This window comes from Lepisosteus platostomus, chromosome 12, assembly GCF_059453375.1.
Source record: "Lepisosteus platostomus isolate fLepPlt1 chromosome 12, fLepPlt1.hap1, whole genome shotgun sequence".
Taxonomy (NCBI): domain Eukaryota; kingdom Metazoa; phylum Chordata; class Actinopteri; order Semionotiformes; family Lepisosteidae; genus Lepisosteus; species Lepisosteus platostomus.
Window position 1 is genome coordinate 34,674,031 of NC_142622.1, and position 23,416 is coordinate 34,697,446.

At 36.0% G+C, this 23,416-nt stretch overlaps 1 protein-coding gene across 1 annotated transcript in view; it reads left to right on the plus strand.

The window, feature by feature from the left end:
* tg (thyroglobulin) overlaps nt 1-21,144 on the plus strand; it is a 107,213-nt gene extending 86,069 nt beyond the window's left edge. Inside the window, exons 45-48 of the mRNA XM_088602307.1 lie at nt 7,068-7,175; nt 19,709-19,849; nt 20,057-20,250; nt 20,782-21,144. Coding sequence (XP_088458433.1) covers nt 7,068-7,175; nt 19,709-19,849; nt 20,057-20,250; nt 20,782-20,918 — 580 coding nt within the window. The 3' untranslated portion in view covers nt 20,919-21,144. The remainder of the gene's footprint in view (nt 1-7,067; nt 7,176-19,708; nt 19,850-20,056; nt 20,251-20,781) is intronic.
* Nucleotides 21,145-23,416: the final 2,272 nt, after the last annotated feature.

A 23,416-nucleotide genomic window follows, 5' to 3' on the forward strand; every position in this document is an offset into this window, starting at 1 on the left:
AAAAAGACAAGAAGAATGTGAAACATGTTTTAGATAAAATAAAGCTAAAGAGAAATATGAAATCCAATATTAGACTAAACAATATTCAAAAATAAAATTTGCATATGTCACATTCTTGTGTTACTGAATTCTACCACGCTTTTTAAAATGTTGAACTCACTCAAGTTTTTTTCTGCAAGAATATTTTTGGATAAATGTATGAAACTGCACATGATTTATTGAGTGTTTTTTTTTACTTTATTTAGTATGAGATGCTATACATTGTAGCACAGCTCCAGCGATATTTTATTGATTTAAGTGCATGATCATTTCCAAAACTTGCTTTCGCCAGCTCTCAACTATATAGCCAAGCAGAGAGAACAGAATGTCCCTAGCCGTATGGAAGACGTTTTGTTTCCATATCATATTATTCATTTTTTGGCTTTCAATATGTGGCATGAACTTAGCACTAGAATTTTCATCTGAGTAGATAAATTATGCTGATGCATTCTTCATACCTCAAGATATCAGAGAAATGCCACTATTTGGGTATGATAAAGTAATTCACATATTAGGGATTTCATTTTGTTTCACAGAGGTATTGGGAAGAAACTCAAAGTATTTGCTTATTTACAAAGCATGCAAAATATTAATGTGTCAGGCAATAATTATGCCAAAAACTATAATCTACCTTAACTTGAAGCCATTAAGTTTTAACTGGAATTGTAAAGTTATTGTCAAATAATGGCAAAGATAGCAACAGTGTTTTGTCAACTTCAAGATGAAACAGAAATAAATACCTGTTATCTTTAACCTACCTTTTCATGTCTTCAATTTTATTCATGGGTGAGTAAAGAAACAGGTGGATGTAGGTCTGATTAACTTCCAGAAATACCGTGGCTACACTGGTGTTCAAGTTATTTATAAATTATATATTTTTCCTTTGTGAATTACTCTATTAATGTGGCATTTTGAATGATAATGATAACATTTTTTTGTCTCCTTGTGACTGTCAAAGTTAACTGTGACTTGTCACAGAAGTTTCTGTGCCTCTTGTTGTGCTTAGAGCTCTTACATTTTCTTTGGTAAGAGAACGTCAACTTCACAGCACAGAAACCGCCCTAGTCAAAGTCACCAACGATCTCCTAATAGCTTCTGATTCTGGTTCTCTTTCCATACTCATCCTTCTTGATCTCAGTGCTGCCTTTGACACTGTTGACCATAACATATTGCTTTCTCGTCTCGAGACTGTGTTTGGAGTCTCTGACACTGCCCTCAAATGGTTTAAGTCTTACCTCACTGATCGCTGTCACTTTGTCTCTCTCAATGGGTACAGGTCTGAAATTGGTCTTGTCAAGTCTGGTGTCCCTCAGGGCTCAATACTGGGCCCCTTGCTCTTCAGCATTTACATGTTCCCACTTGGTCAGCTTTTAAGATCACATGGCCTCAGCTTTCATTTTTACGCTGACGATACTCAAATATACATCCATACCAAACCCGACACTGATGTGGCTGTCTCTATTCTATCTAATTGCATCTCTGACATAAAAATTTGGATGACTCAAAACTTCCTTCATCTTAACTGTGACAAGACTGAAGTCATGCTTATTGGTACCCCCCATCAACTTCGTAAAGCCAGTCCTGTAACCCTGTCTGTAGATGGCTCTGTACTTGAGCTCCAATCAAAATTGAAAAACCTTGGGGTTATATTCGATTCTGGCTTAACATTCGACCCACATGTACAGCATACTGTCAAAACATCTTTTTTTCACCTTAGAAATATCGCAAGACTACGCCCTATGCTATCATTAACTGTGGCTGAAAAGCTGATCAACATATTTGTATTCTCTCGAATTGACTACTGCAATGCTCTGCTCCCTGGGGTATCTAAATCTACTCTGAACAAGCTGCAGTATGTCCAAAATTCAGCAGCCAGAATCCTGACCAGATCTAGCGCAAGTGTTCACATTACTCCTATCCTGGAGTCCTTGCACTGGCTTCCGGTCAAATTCCACGTAGACTTTAAAATCCTCATGCTCACCTACAAGGCTTTATATGGCTTGGCACCTCAATACCTGTCTGAACTTTTATCGCCCTACTCCCCACCTCGCAACCTCCGCTCTTCAAATTCTGCCCTCCTTACTGTCCCCCAAGCCCGTCTACATTGTATGGGCGACAGGGCCTTCTCCTGCTATGCCCCCAAGCTCTGGAACTCCTTGCCCAAGGATATTAGAGAGTCACCTTCTCTAAACTCCTTCAAATCCAGACTCAAAACCCTCCTTTTCAGAAAAGCCTTTACTTAACTGGTTCCATTCTTCACCCCTCTGCTCTTCTTAATACCATCTTCCACGGTCTCCTCTATTGTTATTGTTGTATTGTTGTAATTATAATTGTGTCCTGTCTTGTGAAATTTTCTTATTTATTGTTGTAGTCTTCTTATTTATTGTTATTGTCATCCTGTAAAGCGCTTTGAGAAGCCACCTTTAAAGGCGCTATATAAAATAAAGTTTATTATTATTATTATTATTATTTGGTACTTGATGGTACTTAGAAGAATATGGGGTTTGTCCATTCTAAGACACTATGAAAGCATGTTCTCATATAAAACATTAGAAGCAAGCTGGTAACAATTAGTTATATTTGTAGGACTTTCATTTCCATCTGCATGGTTGCATGGAGCTCATACAGTATAGAAAATGTGGTGCATTGAAGTTCACTTATTTACGTGGTGCCTGTAAATTTACAAGCTCACAATTTCCAAGCACTGTTACAGAAAACAAAATCACAATACCCAAGTTATGCCACAGAGAGACAACAGGAATACAATACACAAATAATAATTTGAACATTGACAATACTAAGCAGCTGAAACTGCGCATGTTTAGTACTTCTGGGGACAGCAAGTACAAGAAGGGCTTGAATTGGAGAATCTTTATTGCCACAGGGGGTCAGTAGATCACACAGGTAATCAGGATATATTTAGAGGAATCGCTATGTCAGTATGAGCCTCAAGTGGGATTTGAAGCCTACTAGTATTACGTGGAGTTGCTTAGTACCTCTTAAAATGTCTGCACTTGAAAAGGCCTTTCTGTACCACAGGAAGTTTACACTCAATCTGAAGTATTTAAGACTTATTATATATAATGGTAGTATATAATATACTCCCTCATTTAAGTGAGGCAGCAGTCAAAATGTGTTAAGTGCATGTACAGTATGCGAATATTACATTGTTCAGTGAAATGAATCCGAATGCAGTTTCATTCTTAATACGATTGGCATTAGATTCAAACTCCACTGACTGAAAGTGACTTAAATCTGCTCTGGTATTATTTGCTTCTGGAGAACTAACCTCTTCCCCGGCCAGTAAAGATACAATTCACTTTTACACAGGACTGCTTTGCAAATCAAAAAACTTCTCTGGCCGCCATGTTTTGACCACATAATGGGTGGTGTCGTACACATAGAAAAAGCAATCTGACCCATGGATAACACACCCAAAGAACTGAGGTTTGCACAGCAAGCCAACCTATACATTTAATTCTAAGTATATTTATATCTGTTTAAATTAGAACATGCACTTTGTGGAACTAAGAGTTTACCTAAAACTTCCTCAAAAAAGCTATACATTTTTTACTGTATTAATGAAAAAATGACTATCCACTTGTCTTAATTAACATAATAGAGACATAACATAGGGACAGGGCAATACAACTTTTGTGATGGAAATCTGGAATGTGAAACAAAATTTGAAGGTTTCTTTTTGTCTGACACGTGAAAATCTCCTTCCGACAGAAGACATTGAGTATTCAGATTCGTACAGTGAATCTCAAGCATAGTTTCAGAATGTGTTGCTATGCATTTTTAATTACAAGGCCTGCCTTTCTATCAATTTAATTTCAAGAGATATTTGTGATAACTCGTTCTCAAGAACTCTCCCAAAATTTAAGCATGATGATCTTCATTGTATTAAATATATGCTGACACTAATATTCACTGGGGGATTTTTGAGGTATAGAAAATGAAATTGTAACTAATCTTTTGAGACCTAGTTTTCCTTCTTGAATATATTCCTATGTAATTAGTATTTCAAGTAGAATAGTAATTGTAATAATGCAATCATAGAATTAGGTAAAATGCTGTTTTTAATATGGCGTAAAAACACTGTAAAAACAATGATGAACAATTCAAAGCATTAAAAGAAATTATATTTCCAGATGTTTATTTTTGATTGGGAGCTTGGCGAGTGGCGGTCTTAATTAAAGGAGTTTGAATTTCATTATAAAGCTGTAAATTACAGTAGCTCTTGTTGCTGCAGGTTCAGATATAGGTTCACAATAGTAAAACATTTGTTTGCTGAATATAATGTTCATGATCTTCTTTAGATTTCAAATAGCAATTCAATGTGCATGTTAATGTTTTTTCCAGTTTTTAATTGAAAATGTATGTGACTGTAAAATAAATATAAATGATCCTACTAGTGAATGGATTCAAAATCACAGCTAGTGCTTATAGTATGTATACTTGTTTTCCGAAAAGAAGGATAATACTTGTTGTCATTGATTCTGTTTTGTCTCTATGTTATTGCAACATACATATCTGTTGCTCAACTCACTGAATTCTGATTCTCACCAAATTGTAAGGCTGAGCAAAATAAGTAAACTGAAAATGAAAATCAAGCCTACTGTATGTGAAAAAAAGTGCTGACTATGTGTACTTAATCCTTGGTATTTTTTCAATAACATCAAAACACCTGCTTGCAAGTACAGAACATGTTCCATAGGGTTATAGTCTAAAAAAATATGTTTAGACACATTTCCTTCTGTTTTCATCCAGACAAAAAGGTAAGTAAAGATAAACCTTTAAAACTGTCTTTTTTAATGTCTATATTTGATGTTCCCTTTCGAACACTTTCCATCTGTATTTGCTAAAATGTTGTGGCACATAATACAGATAATAAGTGTTAAAAAAGTTTTATCTTTATAAATTATTACAAATTGCAGATGTCTGAAAAACAACAATGACCTTTTCCTAATTAGAAGAGGGGTACCAACATTTAGCAACGTAAAAAGCTTTAATTGACCGTGCGCATTAAATGGAATATTGGTCTTGTTCATTATATAATTTCAGTTGTTAAAAAAACCAAACTGAATATTAGCAGACCACAAAAAGTGGTTATTCACTTGAATGAACTCGTGCTGAACCTCAATGGTGTACAATTATTCCCCTCAAATATGGTGGCAGTAATCTGTCACTACTTTGACTAAAACAGTGTAGCTCCTTCAACTAATCAGGCAGCAATATCTCCCTTTTTATGGGCTTTTGAGCTGAATTTGAAATACAAATCTCTATTTTTAAAATCCTACGGTTAGATTGGAAATTCCTTCTCAAAAGCTGCTACAGGGCAAGGAGATAATGCAATGATGTAAAGTTATTCTCTTCCACCTTTGGTGACCTTGAGCTAAAGGGTCAAGTGGGATCATGTTCAAGATGTTTGGGATTCCACTACAGTGCATCGTTACTCCCATAAATCATAATTACGAAACAACACCATCCAAGCTTCAGCAGAAAAGGGACAGAAAGGGCATTGGTTTGATTTTCGGCCTGTCACTCAGCAAGCCAGTGGGGACAATGACTTATGTTCTTATGTGCTTACAGGTCACTCGACTAAATGGAGGAAGCCTTAGTTTTAGAAATGTGAACTTTACTCAAAATACCTAACATTTCTTCTTTTGTTTCTTGCAAATAATAACAGCCTGCAAACCACTAAGTTTATGACAAATAAAATAAAAAGCATTAACTTCCATAATGATAAGTTATACTCATGTTCCAAAGTATTTTTATACTGTGCGACTAAAGAAACGTACTGTATCACTTAGAATTGCAACAAATCAGAAGGTAATTATCAGGCAGCTGACAGAATCTTTCTTCTATCTGACATTTTATTGATCAGATATGACAATTAAATTCATTAACATTTGCCATGAAAAGGGTTGGTCAACAGGGCGTCTTCAGGGAATGTCACTGTGTGTAACCAGAGCTGGAAGCTGTAAATCTGTGATCCTTGCTTTGCTCCAAATCGGAGCTCCTGTTTTGCGATGTCCTGTCCCTTTGGCCTTAAAGACCGTGTACAAGAACATGCCTGTCGACTCCTCTCTGAGCCCCTGGTGCCAAACATCATCTCAGCTCATATCACAAATATTCAGTGAGGTTCAGAGCCTGCAAGCTGGATATCCCTAACATTAATGTTAATGTTAATTAATAATTAATGTTAATGTTAATGTTTCTTTATTAGCCCTATACAATTTCTTGCATTAGGAATTCGTCTTTTCGCATACCCCAGCTTTTCTCCATGGAGACACAGACACACAGACAGGGAGAGAAGCTTGGGGTCAGAGCGCAGGGTCAGCCATTGTACGGCGCCCCTGGAGCAGTTGGGGTTAAGGGCCTTGCTCAGGGGCCCAACGGAGTAGGATTCCTCTGCCGGCCGCGGGATTTGAACCTTCCAGTCACAGGCGCAGATCCTTAGCCACAGAGCCACCGCTCCGCCCATTAATGTAACCAACTCATCTGGCAGGAGTTACAGTACCTCCCGACATCCCGTTGTCCTGCTGTAATGTGGTCACATGACGATCAGCCTCCAAACAAGTCCCAGGACTTGATAAAAGCAGCACTGTGCAGTTAGGTTTCCATCAATTAGTGCAAATGGAGTTGAGATAGTGCATTGATTCTCATGCTAAGACCACTGTACCTGGTATTCCCCATAGACTGGTTTGTTGTACGGTCAGTAACAATTAGCATGTTGTTCTACATACTGTGTCTGCACCACACTTGCTGACACCCGTTGAGGTGGTCGACACAAACCCTTACTTAATCGCTAAGGACGTGACTTCTCTGCTGACGAGTCCACTTGGGGTAACGCAGCAGATTATGAATATTTCCTACGTAGCTGAAGGTGTTCATGTTGAGACTTATCATGGTGTCACTCTGTGGTTAACATTTAAAGGCTTTTCTGTTTGTGTTCATTTCTCCTTTTCTGTGACTTGTATTTATCCTCTGGCTTAACAGTATTCTCTTTTTGTCTTTTTTAGAGACCTTTTCATCATCTGTCCTATTGTGAAGATGGCCAGTTTCTGGGCAGCCAACACAAGATCCAATGTGTTTATGTACCATGTACCAGAAGACATAACACAGACCAGGTAATCTAGATTACAAATGGCTTTCAATCCATTTGTTTTCTATGTTAATCTCAGTAATGAGTTCACCCCAGTAGTCCAAAAGTCCAGCTGTCCATTTTCTAACGTCTTCCTCCAACTCAGAGTCGCAGGGGAGCCAGAGCTTATACTGACTAGCAATGGGCACCAGGTGGGGTTCACCCTGGCTTGGATGTTAGTCCATCGCAGGGCAGACACACAAACACAGACACACTCACGCCAGGGCCAATTTTCCCAGAAGCCAAATAAACTACCAGGCTTTGGACTACAGGAGGAAACTGGAACACCTGGAGGAATACCATGTGAACATGGGGAGAACATACAGACTTCATACTGATAGCACCCCAGGTCCAGAATTGAACCCAGGGCACCTGACCTGCAAGGGAGCAATGCTAACTACTGCACCACTGTGCCGCGGTCCTATAGATTTTACAGGGCATAAACACTCCAAGAATTATATCTAATTTTATCACACATAAATTATCACACATTTATTAAAATACGGGAGAGGAAAGATGTCTTGGTGATTATGAAATATAGTGTAGGAACTCTCTCTTTTTGTGATTCACCACAATAAAATCTAATATATCGATATCAGTTCCTTGATAATGTCCTTGAACTGTAACAAATGTTTTGGAAGACTGCTATGTTTTTTTTTTCTGTGAAGTTTTCCCTGTCGGGAAATTGCAGACATACTAAGGCATACGAGCTCGATGATTAATTACTTGTGCAGCTTTCAAATTTCATTTGTGCATTTTTTATACTCAGACTGAAAAACTAGATGAGAAAAACGCACTGCAGAGCTGAATGCTCAGTAATATGTCTCTCATTAGCAAGAGATCAATGAACTACAGTATCTATTCATGAGTGGTAAAATATGAACAAATAACCACAAGCATTCGACTTTGACAGCGACGCTTTAATATAATTAAAATGAGACTTTTGTGTTGTAATTATTATTCTTACATATGCAATGCAAGTAAACCGTAAGCCTGCCTACCTGAATTCCAGTATTTACATTGTTTTGCTTAGTTGCGTTTGGAAAAATGTAAATGTGAGAACGACAGTGAGATGAAATCACTGCTTTTTATGCTTAGTAATTGAAAAAATACATATGACCTATTCCCTTAAAACTTTCATTCTTATCTTTGTTTTTGCAAATACCTACCCAAATCTACAAAGAAAGAAAAATAAAGATGTAGGTTGGAATTCTTTTAAGGGTTTTAGAGCTTTTGCTCCCAAAACAACACTTCCATGTTTTTTTTTTCCTGCCTTGGAATGTTATGTAATGCAGGAAGTAGCAATTTATTGGACGAGATTCAGCTTCGATGAGACCACCTCCGAGACACGGCAGTAATACTGTGAATCTGAACCACTGCCTTTTAGGTTTCTTAAGTAAGTGTAAGAGCAAATGGAGGCTTATAAAAAATGTTTAACATAGTCCATTTTGAATTATTTGCAAATATTCCTTATTCTTTCAAATATGAAATAACTGTCAAAGTCGAATGTCTTCTGTCTGTACCAATTTAGCTGCTGAAGATTGATGCTTAAATACATTTAATTACAGCTAGCATAGGCATTGGACTGCTTAAAATTAATCTAGAATTGACTTTTTTACTAACAATTTAGCTATGCTCCATTAAGGTAAGCTGCTCTTAATTTGATATATTATTTAATAATTTTCCTTTTTTTTTTCTCTTGGAAATAAATTAACCACACTGTGACAGGTTATCCTGTCTGTGGTTTTGCTGTTTTGAGGCCACCCTGTCACACACATCTACGAAACCTGAATAATCAAAACTTGCTTTAAAAAACTTCAAACTCTTTAAAACAAAGCATTGAAGGTCAGAATGCAATTGTCTCTGTAAATCAGATTTTCATTAATGTTATTCTGATGTTGGTGAACTGCTAGTTCACATATGTTCATTAGAGATGTGTTTTTAATTTGTCTTACTTTGAGACAATGGGGCTTCTTCATGAAATCTTGGGAAAATAAGGCCACCAATTCAAGGTTTTATCACTCCCCCTTTTTACGGTGATGTTGATGCTCTTAGAAATGCACATTGAATTCTATTTTACACAGGTGCTTGGCATTCTTTAGAAGTTGACATTACCCAAGGGAACAGTCAAACTTGAGAAAAGAATACAAGTTACTAAAGAGAAAGAAAAAATGACATGCTCCTTGAGTCAAAGAATTCTATTTTTTTTAATTACATCAATTACTATGTCTTAGAACCTAATCCACTGGAGTATTACAAGAAGCAGTTTGTTGTGGTCCCGTGACCTATAAGTAACTAACATCAAAAGAACTAATCCAGGCCCCAAAGGCTTTCTCTTATTTGTAACCTTTCCTATGTTTTTATTTTTATATTAGCTCGTCCATCCCTTTTCCTCAGTCGAAAAGGAGTCTATATGAGCCCTGAAAGGAGTGAATGAAACGAGTAGAAGAAAATAAGTCACACCGTGCCAGAGAAAGTGGTCTAAATCCCAAATTGTGATTTTGAGTCGTCGGAGTATAATTAAAGGCTCATGAGCTATTATTGAACACCTGTGTTAAATAACGTTTTGGAATATGAAATGGAACGAAAATACTGCCACCAGGCAGCACAGGGGAGGAAACAACAGCAGTAAACCAGAGTTCACAATTCCAGCCTACCTCTTAATAGCTACTTTTACCTGCCAGCTTGTCTGGTAATCTGCACAAAAACAAACATAATTATCCCAAGTTATAAGAAATTACTTGGCAATTACAGTCATTTTTTGGAGTAGAGGTGCTTTTTTTTAGCTTCTTTTCCTTCTTCAAAATAAGATCCACCCTTCCCATCAAAAGAAAATATACAGTTGGCTTCTGAAAGATACTGGCATTTATTTTATACCACTCGAGTTTGTGCAACACATTCTTTTCACAATTTTTAGCAAAATGATTATAGAGTCTGCACGTTCGTGATGCGTTTTCACAGAAGCCAAATGCATTTCAAAAAATAAAAAATTGTTGTTTTGTTAATAGCTGGGTTTATTTACAAAACAAAAATAAGACAGTCTCTTAGCTGCACTATAATCATCACACCTACCAGCAGTTAAAGTTTATATGTGGTTGATTCACAGAGGACGAAACACTTACTCAAAATGTAAATAATACTATATATGATTAGACATTGTTATTACATGCTCACTTCTGGTGCAAGCATGCAAAAGTGGCCAAAATATCATAACATAACAACAGAGGAAAGGTTACAAACGAGAAGGTACTACTCATCACATCTACTGTAGCTTGCTTGGTTGCTGGTAGCTAATGGATCCAAAAATCTCATCCAGCCATTTCTTGAAAGACGCTAGGGCGTCCACTTCAAAACTAAATACCTGGGTAGCTTGTTCTGGATTCCTGTTCTCTCACCATATTCCCATTAAACAGCTTGTTCAATCTGGGAACCTGTTTCCACAGTTTTCACTTGTGCCATTTTGTTTCACACAGTTGATTTTGAAGCAGTTCACGACAATTTTGCAGGCTTGAATTAGGTCCCCTCCTTGTCGTCTCTCTTTGAAACTTTAAAAAAATTCAAGGTTTTAGTATTTTAGCTTGACAGTTTGAACATTCCTGGAGTCTTGGAGCCCAGGGATATATTGCTCTTACGTAGAATGATTACAGGTCATTGTTATCATTTTGTAACCTGGACCAAAATTATACACAATGATCTAATTAAGTTCTCAATAGTACATTGTACAATTTTGACATAACATCCCTTGAATTAAATGTTACACTTTTAACTACATATACTATTATTCTATTAGCTTTTTTGTTGCTTCATCACATTGTCTAGCAGACGTAAATTATGTGTCAACATCAACACCTTACTTTTCTTCATAAGTAGTGTATACACATGGGCAATATTACTCATTTTTTATTTATTATTCGAGTTTTTGTTACCTCCTGTAAAACTATGCATTAAATGTCATCTGACCATTCTTTGCCCAATCCAGAATTCTGCCTAAATCGTTATGATTTTCCTTTGCAGACTATGCGGCATTTGCTAATCTATAAACTTTACTACTTTACTGACTATACAAGAATCTAGGTTGTTAATTGAAACTAGAAGAGGCAGTAGTCCTAATACAGATACTTGTGGTACTCCACTGATTAGATCACCTCAGCTGTATGATCTGTCCCTTGTCTGTACTGTTTTTTTAACGACTCTCAATCCAAACACACACATTACTATTTGCTTTTATTTAAGTCCTTTAACAGTGTAGAAAATAAGTTTTTCCAAGACAGCATTTACTACCAACAACCTCTGCTGTGGAAATAGGGACTGGAGTTTAAATGCTCTTTACATGCCATGTCAGAAAGCACATTTAATAATTTAATACTAAATGTAATTTAATACTAAACATCATTGTATCTAATTTATTTATTTTTTTGTTTTCCATCCATTGTCCGTTGATTCCACACATTCCTGTATCATAATATGAAGAAATTTGATGTTGTCATACAGACACAAGATCTGACTTACTCTGGGCGACCTCTTCAATATGGGATACTTCCATTAAGAGTATTTCAGGTTTTTTGTGCAACAGAAAGACAAAATCAACATGATTTTCCTGTTTTTAAAAACAAAATAAAATGTCTTACGGGAAAACCTACTTTAATTTGTGAAAAAGTAATTTACGTTCTTACAGCTATTTTCAATGAGGATTCACCTTGACTGTGACTCCCTCAGTTCTGTGTACCGGATGTACTGTATAATGTGTTTAATATCAGGAGTAGGGATCAAGCACTGCCATTCAATCCTTATTCATGAACAAAAGAATATTAATATGAATATTTTCAAACCAATAGATTAAAAAACAGATATAACTAACTCATAATCACATCAGAAAATTACAAACAAAAGGAGATCTTTTGGCTCATCTAGCATGTTTGATTGCGAGTAGCTAATTGATCTGTGGATCTCACCTACATGGGTTTTTGATGTATAGAGTTCTATGAATCAGTGCCTGCTAGAATTCATTTCAACATAAAACCACTGCTTTTAGAGTCTGGAGACTCTAAATTTGAGAGTTGTCAAGTTCAGAAAACAGCTCTTTCTGCTTGTCTTTTATTCTAAATAGGGATATTCCCTGGTCACAATAAGCACTCTTGATGGACAATTGCTATAATCTGGGCCTCTCACAATATACACCTAACATTCTGTCTTTTGAATGTCTCAGTAAAAAAAAAATCTGGGCCTCCTCTTTCACATGGTTTAAGTTTCTGTGTCTCAATACTTTTTTTTTTTGCTATAGAGTATGTTTATCTTTCCCATCTTTATCTAATGTAGCACTGTTCATGGTACATAATCATAAAGCACTGTACAAAACAACACACTATTGTGTCTGTCCAAAATGCTGTGAAACCACCTAATGTTTTTTTCTTCACCGTCTGAGCAATAGTTTTGTGCTTCCAATCAAATCATTATTACTAGCTACTGCAGTAATCTTCTATCTCTCGCATTTTGATCTTTTTTGTTTACATCAGGTTCTTTTTTTGCTTGTTCTTATTAATCTGTGGCTTCTTCCCCCAGATTCTCTTCCATTCTACTTTGAATGTTTTTTTTATTTTTTCCGATTCCTTGTCCCAAACAGATTTCTGCCCTTCTCATTCAGATATGATCCACTACATCTGTACAAATAAAGTGGGGTCTGACTAAAAACAAATTGAAGGACACTACTTTAGACTAGTCAAGTGGGGATATCTGTTATCTTGTCTGTAGCAAGTAAGTTGATGCACATACTGTATTATGGTGAATATAATAATTAATCAATCTGTGAATTAATACTAGAACAATATTGCTTCAATATTTTATAGTAAAACCTATTAATAACATCATAAATGTGTATTCCATGCAAAAAGGAAAAGAAGGGAGAGCCTTTTGACTTGTATATGAAACATGATGACTTTAATCATTAATCTATTCCCTCTGCCAGACAGCCCTGATTATGTTGTTTTCATTTTCCCTTTATTCCACCTGTGTGTGGGTGACGGCACAACAAACATTATGAATGTCAATGTGCTTCCTTACTTCTTATCCCAGGCAATACACACTCAGCTCTGAAACAGCTGAGTAGTTCCACTTGTATATCACCACAAGGTGATAAGTACTTTATCACAACAGAACTAATAATAACACTACTAATAAAAGGTTAATAATAAGTACAGGTGTACAGATATGAAATTCTGAGAGCTTCTTAGGACCCCTAATATGTTGTCTGGTATGACCATTTTGTTACTGCAAAGTACCATCGTGTTTGTGATATCTACTACTAAAATCCCGAAAACCTATAGGATAATCCTTCAAATTAAACCTGTGATTCATAGCCTATTTTAGCCTTGACCTTCTTATTAGATCTCAATTCTCTCTTGCACTACCTATAGTGTGATTAAAGTATGATTTGTATGTTACATCACATTTTATTTACAACACTTTCAAGAAAGGGTAGCATTTCTAATGACATGCATATTTAACCAAAGGTTGTGTCCGTTTGACATAATTAAAGAAAACTAAAATTGAAATAAATGTGATGGTGGTAAAATATTGTGACAACTTTGTTGGATTCTACAGGATTTTTTCAACTTTTCTCTAAAATGTTTAATTTATTCATATCAATTTCGAACTATTTTGTCTTGTTCTTAAAGAGGTACAATTATTTTTGCTAAGAAATTATAAAGTGAAGTCTTCACTCTGCAAATTTAAAATATGGCTTTTGTGATATTAGGAGAAAGTGTTATTGTGACTCATTATGACCATATGTATTGAGCTGGAGCTTTTTGTTTCTCACAATAAGTAAAAGAAGGATTCTATCATCGATATTTGAAGCATAAGGTGCAATATCGATGGAACATTTTCAAAGAAGTCTTGTGTTCCCAAAAGTCTAAGTCAAATCAAGCTACTCAGAAGTCTAGAATAAAAGGTACAGTAGGATGTTCTTTATGCCGAATACCGACTCTTCAGTTATGCCACTTTCCTTGAGAAATTAACTTACAGTACAGAGTCAGTCTGCAATAACAGTTGCTATATTAGGTAGGTTTATTTTTAAATATTTTGTAGTATCTGGTGCACATACAGTACTGTACTTCTTCAATGTTATTTCCACGTTTATGTTTAAACTTCAGCAAAGCATTTTAAAATGCATGGCTAGTGTTCATTAACCAAAGGGTGATACAGTTTAGATCAATGGCTCGAATGTGCCGATCATTTTTGTCTGGTGTAAATTTGTTTCAGTCTAGTTTATAATTAAAAGTGTAACTTGAGGGTGAAAACTGGTCACAATACTGGAAGATCAGTACTTTCTTCACAATACAATTTATCTGGGCACTAGTATAGGCCTGTAACAGATAGGTGTGCTGGCTTTGTATGGGTTATTTTAAATTTCTACCACTCAACGATTAAAATGCACTTACAGTATATGTATTTAGAATTGCCAGATTAAATGCTTTGTCCTTTTTTTAAATGATGCAGAATTACTGTATCTGCCTTTACTTTGCTCTTAACTTTGAAGTAGTATAGGCCAGACCATCCATTTCTTCCTGCATTACATCAGTATTTATTACCCCCTATGTTGCATTGTGCCCCTTGAAATATGAGAGATGACCCTTTAAAAGGCCCTGAAATGAAATGTCATGTTAAATCCATATCAACTGTGTGATGTTGAAAAGAGACATTCTCAGAACATCTTAAAGAAACATGGCTTTTTAAACTCCAGTCCCTGTTTCTACGTTTTTTCCTCAACATCATCATCATACAATTTGAGTACAACTATTTTTGGTAGATGTATATAGATAGAGTAGGCTTTAATTTAAAACTGTACATATTACTTCCATTTGCACATCTTGTGTTCACATGGAAAGGCTAATAATTTTGAAAAGTAAAACAGAGAAAAAACTTTAAACTTTAGCTGTGGTTATTTTTCAGTTTTTTACAGTATGTCCAATTTGTTATAGTTTATTATGAACGTTGGTCAATATATGAATTGTCGTTTTAATGACTGTTAACAGATAAAAGTAGAAATGCTCTTGATAATGTTGCATGAAACCAAAGAAAGATCATCTGATGTTTTTATTAACATCCTGCTTGTGGGGGATTCTCTAACTACATCAGACAGTGGTAAAGTAGAAATTGTAATTCAAAGCTATTGAAAAGCTATGTCTCCCACATTCCTCAGATTTTTGTGCCTGTACCTTATCGCTGGAATTCAGCTGTAGTTACCCTGAGCGTTTGCCAAAAGCATTGCATTTCTCCAGTGAATATTTTTTGGCTGATGCAATCCACTTTGGCATGACCACACGGTTTTTCAGAATTAAATGAAGCTCTGCTTCAGCATCTGCTGAACACTGGAGACAAGTTCTTAATAGTGGAGATTTGTACACAGATGGGTTTGGCATATGAGAAAAAGACAATTCCCTGGAATTAAAATGACCAGGAGGTTATTTCTTTGCAATGTTAATGACAACTGAGGGATCACAACCGTCTGAGTCTCTTAAAATTGGCACTGAAATTACAGTACTTGAGACCAGTTTCTAAGCTTCACACCAGGAGCATCTGTTTTTATTCTAAAAGGAATAAATAAAAAATGATGTTTCAAAACTGTATATGCTTGACCATAATCGATTAACAGAATCCTGTGGCCAGATTAATTAAAAAGTCAACCCATCTATTAAATATAAATTATACTGTATACTGAGTGGAGTGTCCAGAAGAGTGCTATAGAAATGTAAGGGTTACTTTTTTAGTGTTTGATGGCAGTTTTTCATTTGAAGAATGAAATCCAGATCCGTACTGTATTAGACTGGTCATTCTTGAATAGCACTTGGCTCAAAATTTTGATTTTAACATTTAAAATCCATTCTAGAAGCTTTCTAAAATGTCAGTAGAAATTTGCTCCATTTTTATGGTTTAATTACTGTTACTCTGACTGGTAGACTCATTATAGACATCTATGCAAAGAAGTTTAAGACGACAATGATATTTAAGCAAGTGCATATACAATTAAACTCTTGTTCCTAACAAAAATAGGTCTCGTTTGTTTAGTCAGGGCAGTTAATGTACCTCTTGATATTAGAAAGCTTTTGTTTGTTTGCTGTTTGTTTTCTGTACTGTATCATCAACAAACCATAGCTCATATGCAGTAGGTGAAAGGTAAATGCATATTTGTTGAGATGCTGCCTTCACCCACTAACAAGAATGACTTTCCCATTGTAGTTACAGGCCTACACAAATTCCTTACAGTTCCAACTCCAGGTGTCATATTCATATGTGACCTTACAGTAAATGGATCTGGTTGTTTTTATTGGAAAGGAAAACTTTGAAGCCACCTCAAGTTACAGCAGGATAGAATTGCTTGTCTGGAACAGAAGAGTCAGAATACTGTACCTTTATCCAACTGCCACTCTGCAAACCAATTCTGAAAGTCCCAGAGCGAAACACCTTTCATGTGAAATGATCAGTGTGAGATCTTTATAAATGTTGCTTTTTTTCAGACTGAAAAGAGCACTGTGCTTCTGAACATCCTGTTTTTCCAATCAGCTCTTCAAGCTCTAACAGTTTTCCATGAGTACTGTGCTGATGGCAGGGGCTAATTTTAATACTAAATTGATTCTTGTCTTCCCAGTAAAATCCTTGTTGTACCTAAAACAGCAAGTGAGGTGACATACTTAAAACAGAATTGCCTCATAGAACATTTTCCTACGGCTGCTGGAGGCTTTTGCTAAGAATATATTAAGTTAGGTAGCTTTTTAAACTGCAATGAATATGCATATTTATTTTCTTTCTTATTTTTTGGTGATGATGTATTTCCTCTTAACCTAAGATATAGTACAGTTAAATATTATGAAATCAAATAATGCTAAAATGTTCAAACCCATCCAAAAGAGCTGACATCCACCAATGGATAAAGTATTGCTACTTTCTCTATAAGGGAAATTCTTTCATTCTTGGCCAAAGTTGGAAATATTTTAGTATAGAAGCAGTGTTTTTACATATATTTAACCTACTAATGATCTTTTACACTAAAATATCACATGTTTAGTGAGAGGAGCCAGACGGTTAACAAAGAGAAACACTCCTTTTTCAGCTTAGCCAACACTCATTTTGAGAGACAAGATATTTATTTTACATCGAATTATGTTCAGTGATAATCTGACTAGACCAACATAAACCTGTAGGTGTTTAGTCTTGATAATTATGTGGCTGTTTATTTCTTCTGATACTGTATGAAAGAACATCTTGTCTTGATTTTAGAGCATGGCATTTCAGTAAAATGTTATAAATCAAAATTTGCACCTTATTTGCTGCACATTGGCCATTTCTTTAGGGCTGGCTGGTTTGGCATTAAACAGACATTGGAAAAGTTTACTTGCGCAGTTTAATAAATAGCTACTTCTATCATCAAAGCTTTCTGCATAAACTTAATATGTCGCATTTACTTTGTATTTCCTTGGTGTGTTTTTTCAAGGGAGAGATGTCTCAGGCATGGAACAGAAAGATTTTCTTTTCTTCATTGCAACTTTTAAGTGTTTGCAGTAGGCCGTTAATAAAACGCAGATGATGTTAACAGTAACTTCGGGTCGGTAATGGCTTTTGGAAGGAAAGGTGATTTTGGCAAGCAAATTCCCATGACACATAGTAATGAACAGCATCCAGAAAAGGAAGTTATGACTTTGACTAAAATCCCACAGATTGACGTGGCATGCTTGTTGTTTTCCCTGTGAAATATAAACTGGCCTTTTTTTAAAAAAAAAATAATGTTTTCATTTGTTTCATATTCCAAGTCTAAAAGGTAAAAAAAAACAAGAGTGAAAAAAGTCCCTTAAATTTATTTGCCCTTTCAGGTGCCTGAACTAGGCCTAATCCACAGTTATTTGTTTCCTGACAATTCAATTCTTTGTCTCATTACTTAAATTAGAAATCAACATAAAGGTCAGGTCAGTTAAGTAATGCATTACTTGAGTGTTATGACACTGGCAAAGAACAGTTGTTTACAATGTGTAAATGTGACATGTAGATGCCATCTAGGGACTACTTCAGCAAGGTGACGAACTAAAGACAAACATACTGTATCGTTTTGCACCGTGTTGAAAAAGATCTGCTCTCTGTGCCCAGTAAGTTCATATCTTGAGCTCAGAGAACACCTGCCTTTTAATTCAGATGCTTCTACCAGTCCTGAAAATATAGTCTTGGATTATTGCTGCAGTGTTTCCATTCACTAATTCTACCTTACTCTTTTAGCGTTTGCCTTAGCTCCAGAATCTGTTATTATTGTTTGTAGCCTCTATTTACCTTTACCTGTTACTATTTCAAACCATTTTATTTTCTGCAGTGGAGTCTTTTCCAAAAAGAGGGCTTTGAGACACCTTCTTTCGACCAAGAATCTCAATTCTAGGCCTATGTCATATCCTGAGTAAAAAGGCACCTGTAATCATTTTCCAGCATGCTTTTTTTTCCAAAAGAAAAACACATACAGATCTTTTTCTGCAGGAGGTTGGTATGCACATGTTAAAACCACAGCAGGAGGTTCTTAAATGCTAAACCAATTCAATCATAGCAGTTCTTAGTCTGTATTTGTTCCCCGCTAGAATAGTTAGAATGTAAAATTGGTGTCAATAAACTGTGACCTCTCTTTTCTTTTACTCATTGTCCCATCTGTGTGCCTTTGGCTTGCCTCCCAGCACACCATTTGTTGGAATATTTACTAATTCTAATTAAATAATAGCTCTATAATCCATCCATTATTGTAAGCTACTTATGCCACAAGCTGAACCCTATTCCACCAATACGGCATGCATGACAAGGCTAAGAACAGAAACTGTCCATTCAGAGCCATGTAAAAAGAGACCATTTAAAATAGCCTATCATCCTAGCTAGCATGCACTTAGCTCCCAGGGACTGCTTGAATAATTGTGTAAGCATGACGAGAATACTCAAGCTCCACAGAGATGACATTCAAAGTCACGATCAAACCCAGGGTCTTGAATCTGTGAAGCACCACTGTCCATCATGCTTCCTAAAGTCTGTGTTATACAGCTAAGCAACATGACAGCATGAAGCCTGGGTTTTAATTATGCATGTTTACACCACAGGGCTGTCTTTGATAAATAAGTGATTAGTCTCATTTGCTTTGGATCCGCCACCTTTGTGAGTGCAGTATAACCTAAGCCATTTTGGAACCTTTTCCTAAGCCATTTTGGAATTTATTTTTCTCATTGAGTTTAGCTGTAGCTCGGGGAAGGGCTATCCCATCCCACTCTGACACCAATGTAGCGAATTTGAGAACCAGGGTCTCCAGCATTGATCGGCAGGTGTCTTGCCGGTTGAGCTAAAGAAGACCTTCTTTAACAGGTGGCCAAAATCCCTGTTATGCGGGATGCAGAGGCGTATTCGATACAATATTCACACTCTCTGCCGGCAAAATCAAAATCGAGGTTAAAATCAAAATATCAGCTTGTACCTCACCGGATCCTTCTCTGTGTCTCTTTCTTTTTCATTCAGCACTGACTTTGCTGTACCTATGGATGTTCAGCTTGTGTTTGGTCTCCCTCACCATCCCAACACTCATCAGCTGTTCACTGAGGAGGAGAGAAGCCTGTCCCTAAAGATTATGCACTACGTGGTTAATTTCATTAAGTCTGGGTAGGATAATCACTAACGTCACCTCAAGATATTATTGCTTACGTGAGGTGTCTAACTCAACAGTATACTGTTCCTGAAGGAACTGGGGAACAGTTAATACTCAGTTCAATATCTTGTTACATTAGCCCAAAAGTCAGTCCAGTAAACAAAACTTGACAGTCTTCAAGTTCACTGTGTATATATTTGCTGTTTTTTTTTCCATTTTAGGAACCCCAACCACCCTTACTCATTCTCCAAACTGACACTTAGCGAAACTCTTCCCCCCTGGCCTCGATTCCTGGCACATCCAGAAGGAGACAACTACAAGGAGTTTGCCACATCCTTGGACAATCGCAAAGCACTAAGGAAAATGGAGTGCTCCTTCTGGACTGACTATGTCCCAACTCTGACAGAGTCCACAAGTAAGTTACAAAGGCCTTGAGCCACGACTCACAATTTTATAAGAAGACAAGAAGGTCAAAACAATTCCCTTGTGTGTGATTATTGTAAAAAAAAAAGAATAAATGTTTTATCCATTTTCTCAGCTGTACACAGGTACCTTATGATGTGAGGTCATGTTGTTCTGAACCCCTGGTTTTGAGTCATAACCAAAGTTTCCTTGTGCTTGTATAGTATGTGTGCAAATACTGATATGTATTTCTCAGTTTAGAACAAAGCACAATTGTTATGGCAAATATGGATTCATATTAAATATAAGTTAGGAATCTAAATTATATCCATATTAAAACAGTAATAATGTGACAAGATATGTTACATTATATTAATCCAACACACAATAAAGGGTTTTCCACATGTTGTTCATGAATATAGTTCTGTTTAAGATAGATGTTTGATGACTATTTGTTGTTTTAAGGCCTGACCTACCCGAATCTGTTCTGCTGAAAATGCTTTCAGTCCTTAGTAGCTTAGTTAATTTTGAACTCTCTTTTCAGGACAGTTTTCCAGTGGAATTTCAAATGAAGAGGCTAACACACTGGCGGTCCCTACAGTAGAAACAAAATTAATTGGACTTTTTGGTACAACAGTAACCCAGAGCAAACCAAAGTCTGAAAAGGACACTTACAATTAGATTATTGTAATCAATGAGTTTGCAAACTTGATATTTTATCAATGAATATACACACTACTTCAAATTCTGCTTTATTCTATAACACATTTCTTCAGATCACACCTTGCTGAGTGCTTTCCGTCTGTTTGACTGATACTAAATGATTAACTTAAATTACTGTACACAGTACTTATTAAACCATTTCAATTGTATCCATTTCATTACAACAATAAAAATGTCTTGACAATTGTGTGTTTTTGAGTTTAATTAGTAAAGTAGAAAGGTATATTTTAAGGTAAAGGCCAGTTTTAAGATTGTGGTTACCAATGCAAATATTTTAAACAGTATAAATATGACATTATTATATTAATTGACCTAAACTCATGAGGTTGGTGACATATAGTATATCCAAAAATCTCTCTGAAAAACACAACACATATTGTGAACTTTCCTTTAATAACTAATCAGTTGATCCTTTAGTTTTCTTCTAAATATTGATTCCATTACCTTGAATGTACTGTAGTAGAAGTATTGTAGTATTGTACTGTGAGAAGTAAGTGCACTATAATTACTTAGTTCCATTTTGTTTCCCTTTTAATGGATAGGCTCTAAATGTGCAACTTTCAAGTCAGCTCCAGTCCAGTGACTCTCAGGAGACTGCTGGAAGAGTTTTGTTGAACATCTCTTGTTTCTTTAGATACCATTGGTAAAATACTTGGATATCTGTTTAAGAGCTTCTCGTACCAGTTACACCTCACCTGTGCCAAAGTTGCTTAAAACAACTTCATTTTGTAAAATTTTATATTATGAGCTAGATCCAAATGATCATATTGATGCAACGTTCTTTTTTTCCCTAATTTTTTTTTTCTAACTGTATTTAGGCTGATCTTTCATTTTCAACAGTTTTTATTTTGCATGCAATGGTTAGATTTTCTGAGAGGTTAGCACATGCTTGCTGGCCTGTGTCTTGTCTGTTATGTCAGTGATGCTTTGAACAATAAGGCCAGACAGGATTCCTGGTTAAAGAATGACACTATTTAATGTGATGCTCTTAATGTATGGATAAAAATAGATGTTAGATGAGGAGAAGTATTTATGTGCATTTTACAACTGTTTAGGAAAATGAGCATAGTTTTCTGATAAAGTGTTAGAAGAGACTGGGAATAATGAGGTCATTATGTGGACACATTTGTCTTCATTTCTGAAAATCTTTTCTTCTTAATCAAAGTCTTAGTCATTGTCATTGTGTCAAGATTTTGGAAATTCCTTAATGTTCCCCCATTAACATTCAATTGCTGTGATTTAAACTCTCATAGCAGGATTATGTGGAATTTTAAAAATGTTTGTCGTGAGGAACAAGAACTGATTTTCTGGAAGTAGAAAACCCCCTCAATTCATAAAACAGATACACTGAAACACAAAAAAATATCTTGATAGCCTAAGCACCTTGGGTTAAAATCAATCAATCTATGTCGGAATGGATCGCCTTATTTCTCTGAGGTGCTGATTTAGAAGAAATATCGTGATCAAAACTCTGGATAAATTAGAATTCCACAGTCAGGAAAAAAGCAGATTAAATTATTGTGAATATTTACCAAGCACAAAAGCAATATGATGTATCTTTTGGACATCACACATACATAATACAGTATATATCATCATAAGAAATCTGGCCTAGTGACATGGTAAAGGTTAATCTTCATTTTCCCTCTCTGTCTGTCTTGTCAACATACAAGATCTCAATTATAACAGGCAATTCTGTCTCCTCCTCCTCCTGTCTACAAGCATTTATTAACTTCTTAAAAGAACTGTCATGTTTTTTTGCAAAATTCAGGGACAAGTGGATGAATAAAGGGCATCTCCTACAGACAGTATGTAAGTTGTGCAGCAATAAACAGTTGTGATGAAATCAGTACTTTCTTCTTCTCTGAAATTTTAGATGTATCCAGCTCAGCACTTTTAAATTGCCATTTCATACGATGACTGTAATTGTTTTTTCTCGTGTTGCATATCCTCACCATGAAATGAATGTTTACAACATATAACATAATGGTCAGTTGTATCTTTATAGGTCTTGCTAGCAAGTGCTGTCTTGTTTAAAAAAGTGAAACAAAATGAGGTCTTATTTAAATATTATAACAGGAACAAATGCTTTAATTCACACTCTTTTGCCATTTTTCAGAAGCTAATAATGCATTGTAGCTGTATGGCACAGCAGTACTGAGCTGTTTAGAAACCAGTGTCTGACACAAGGGGTTTAAATTTATTTTCTTACCAGTTGCTTCATTAGAATTGGAGATTAGATAAACATATAAGGGCAGCATGGTGGCCCAGTGGTTAGCATCGCCTTGTAGCACTGGGGCCCTGGCTTCACTCCCAAACCTGGGGTGCTGTCTGTGTGGAGTTTGTATGTTCTCCCAGTGTTTGGATGGGTGTCTTCTGAATGCTCTGGTTTCCTCCCACAGTCCAAAGACATACTGGTAGGTTAATTGGCTTCTGGGAAAATTACCCTTAGTGTG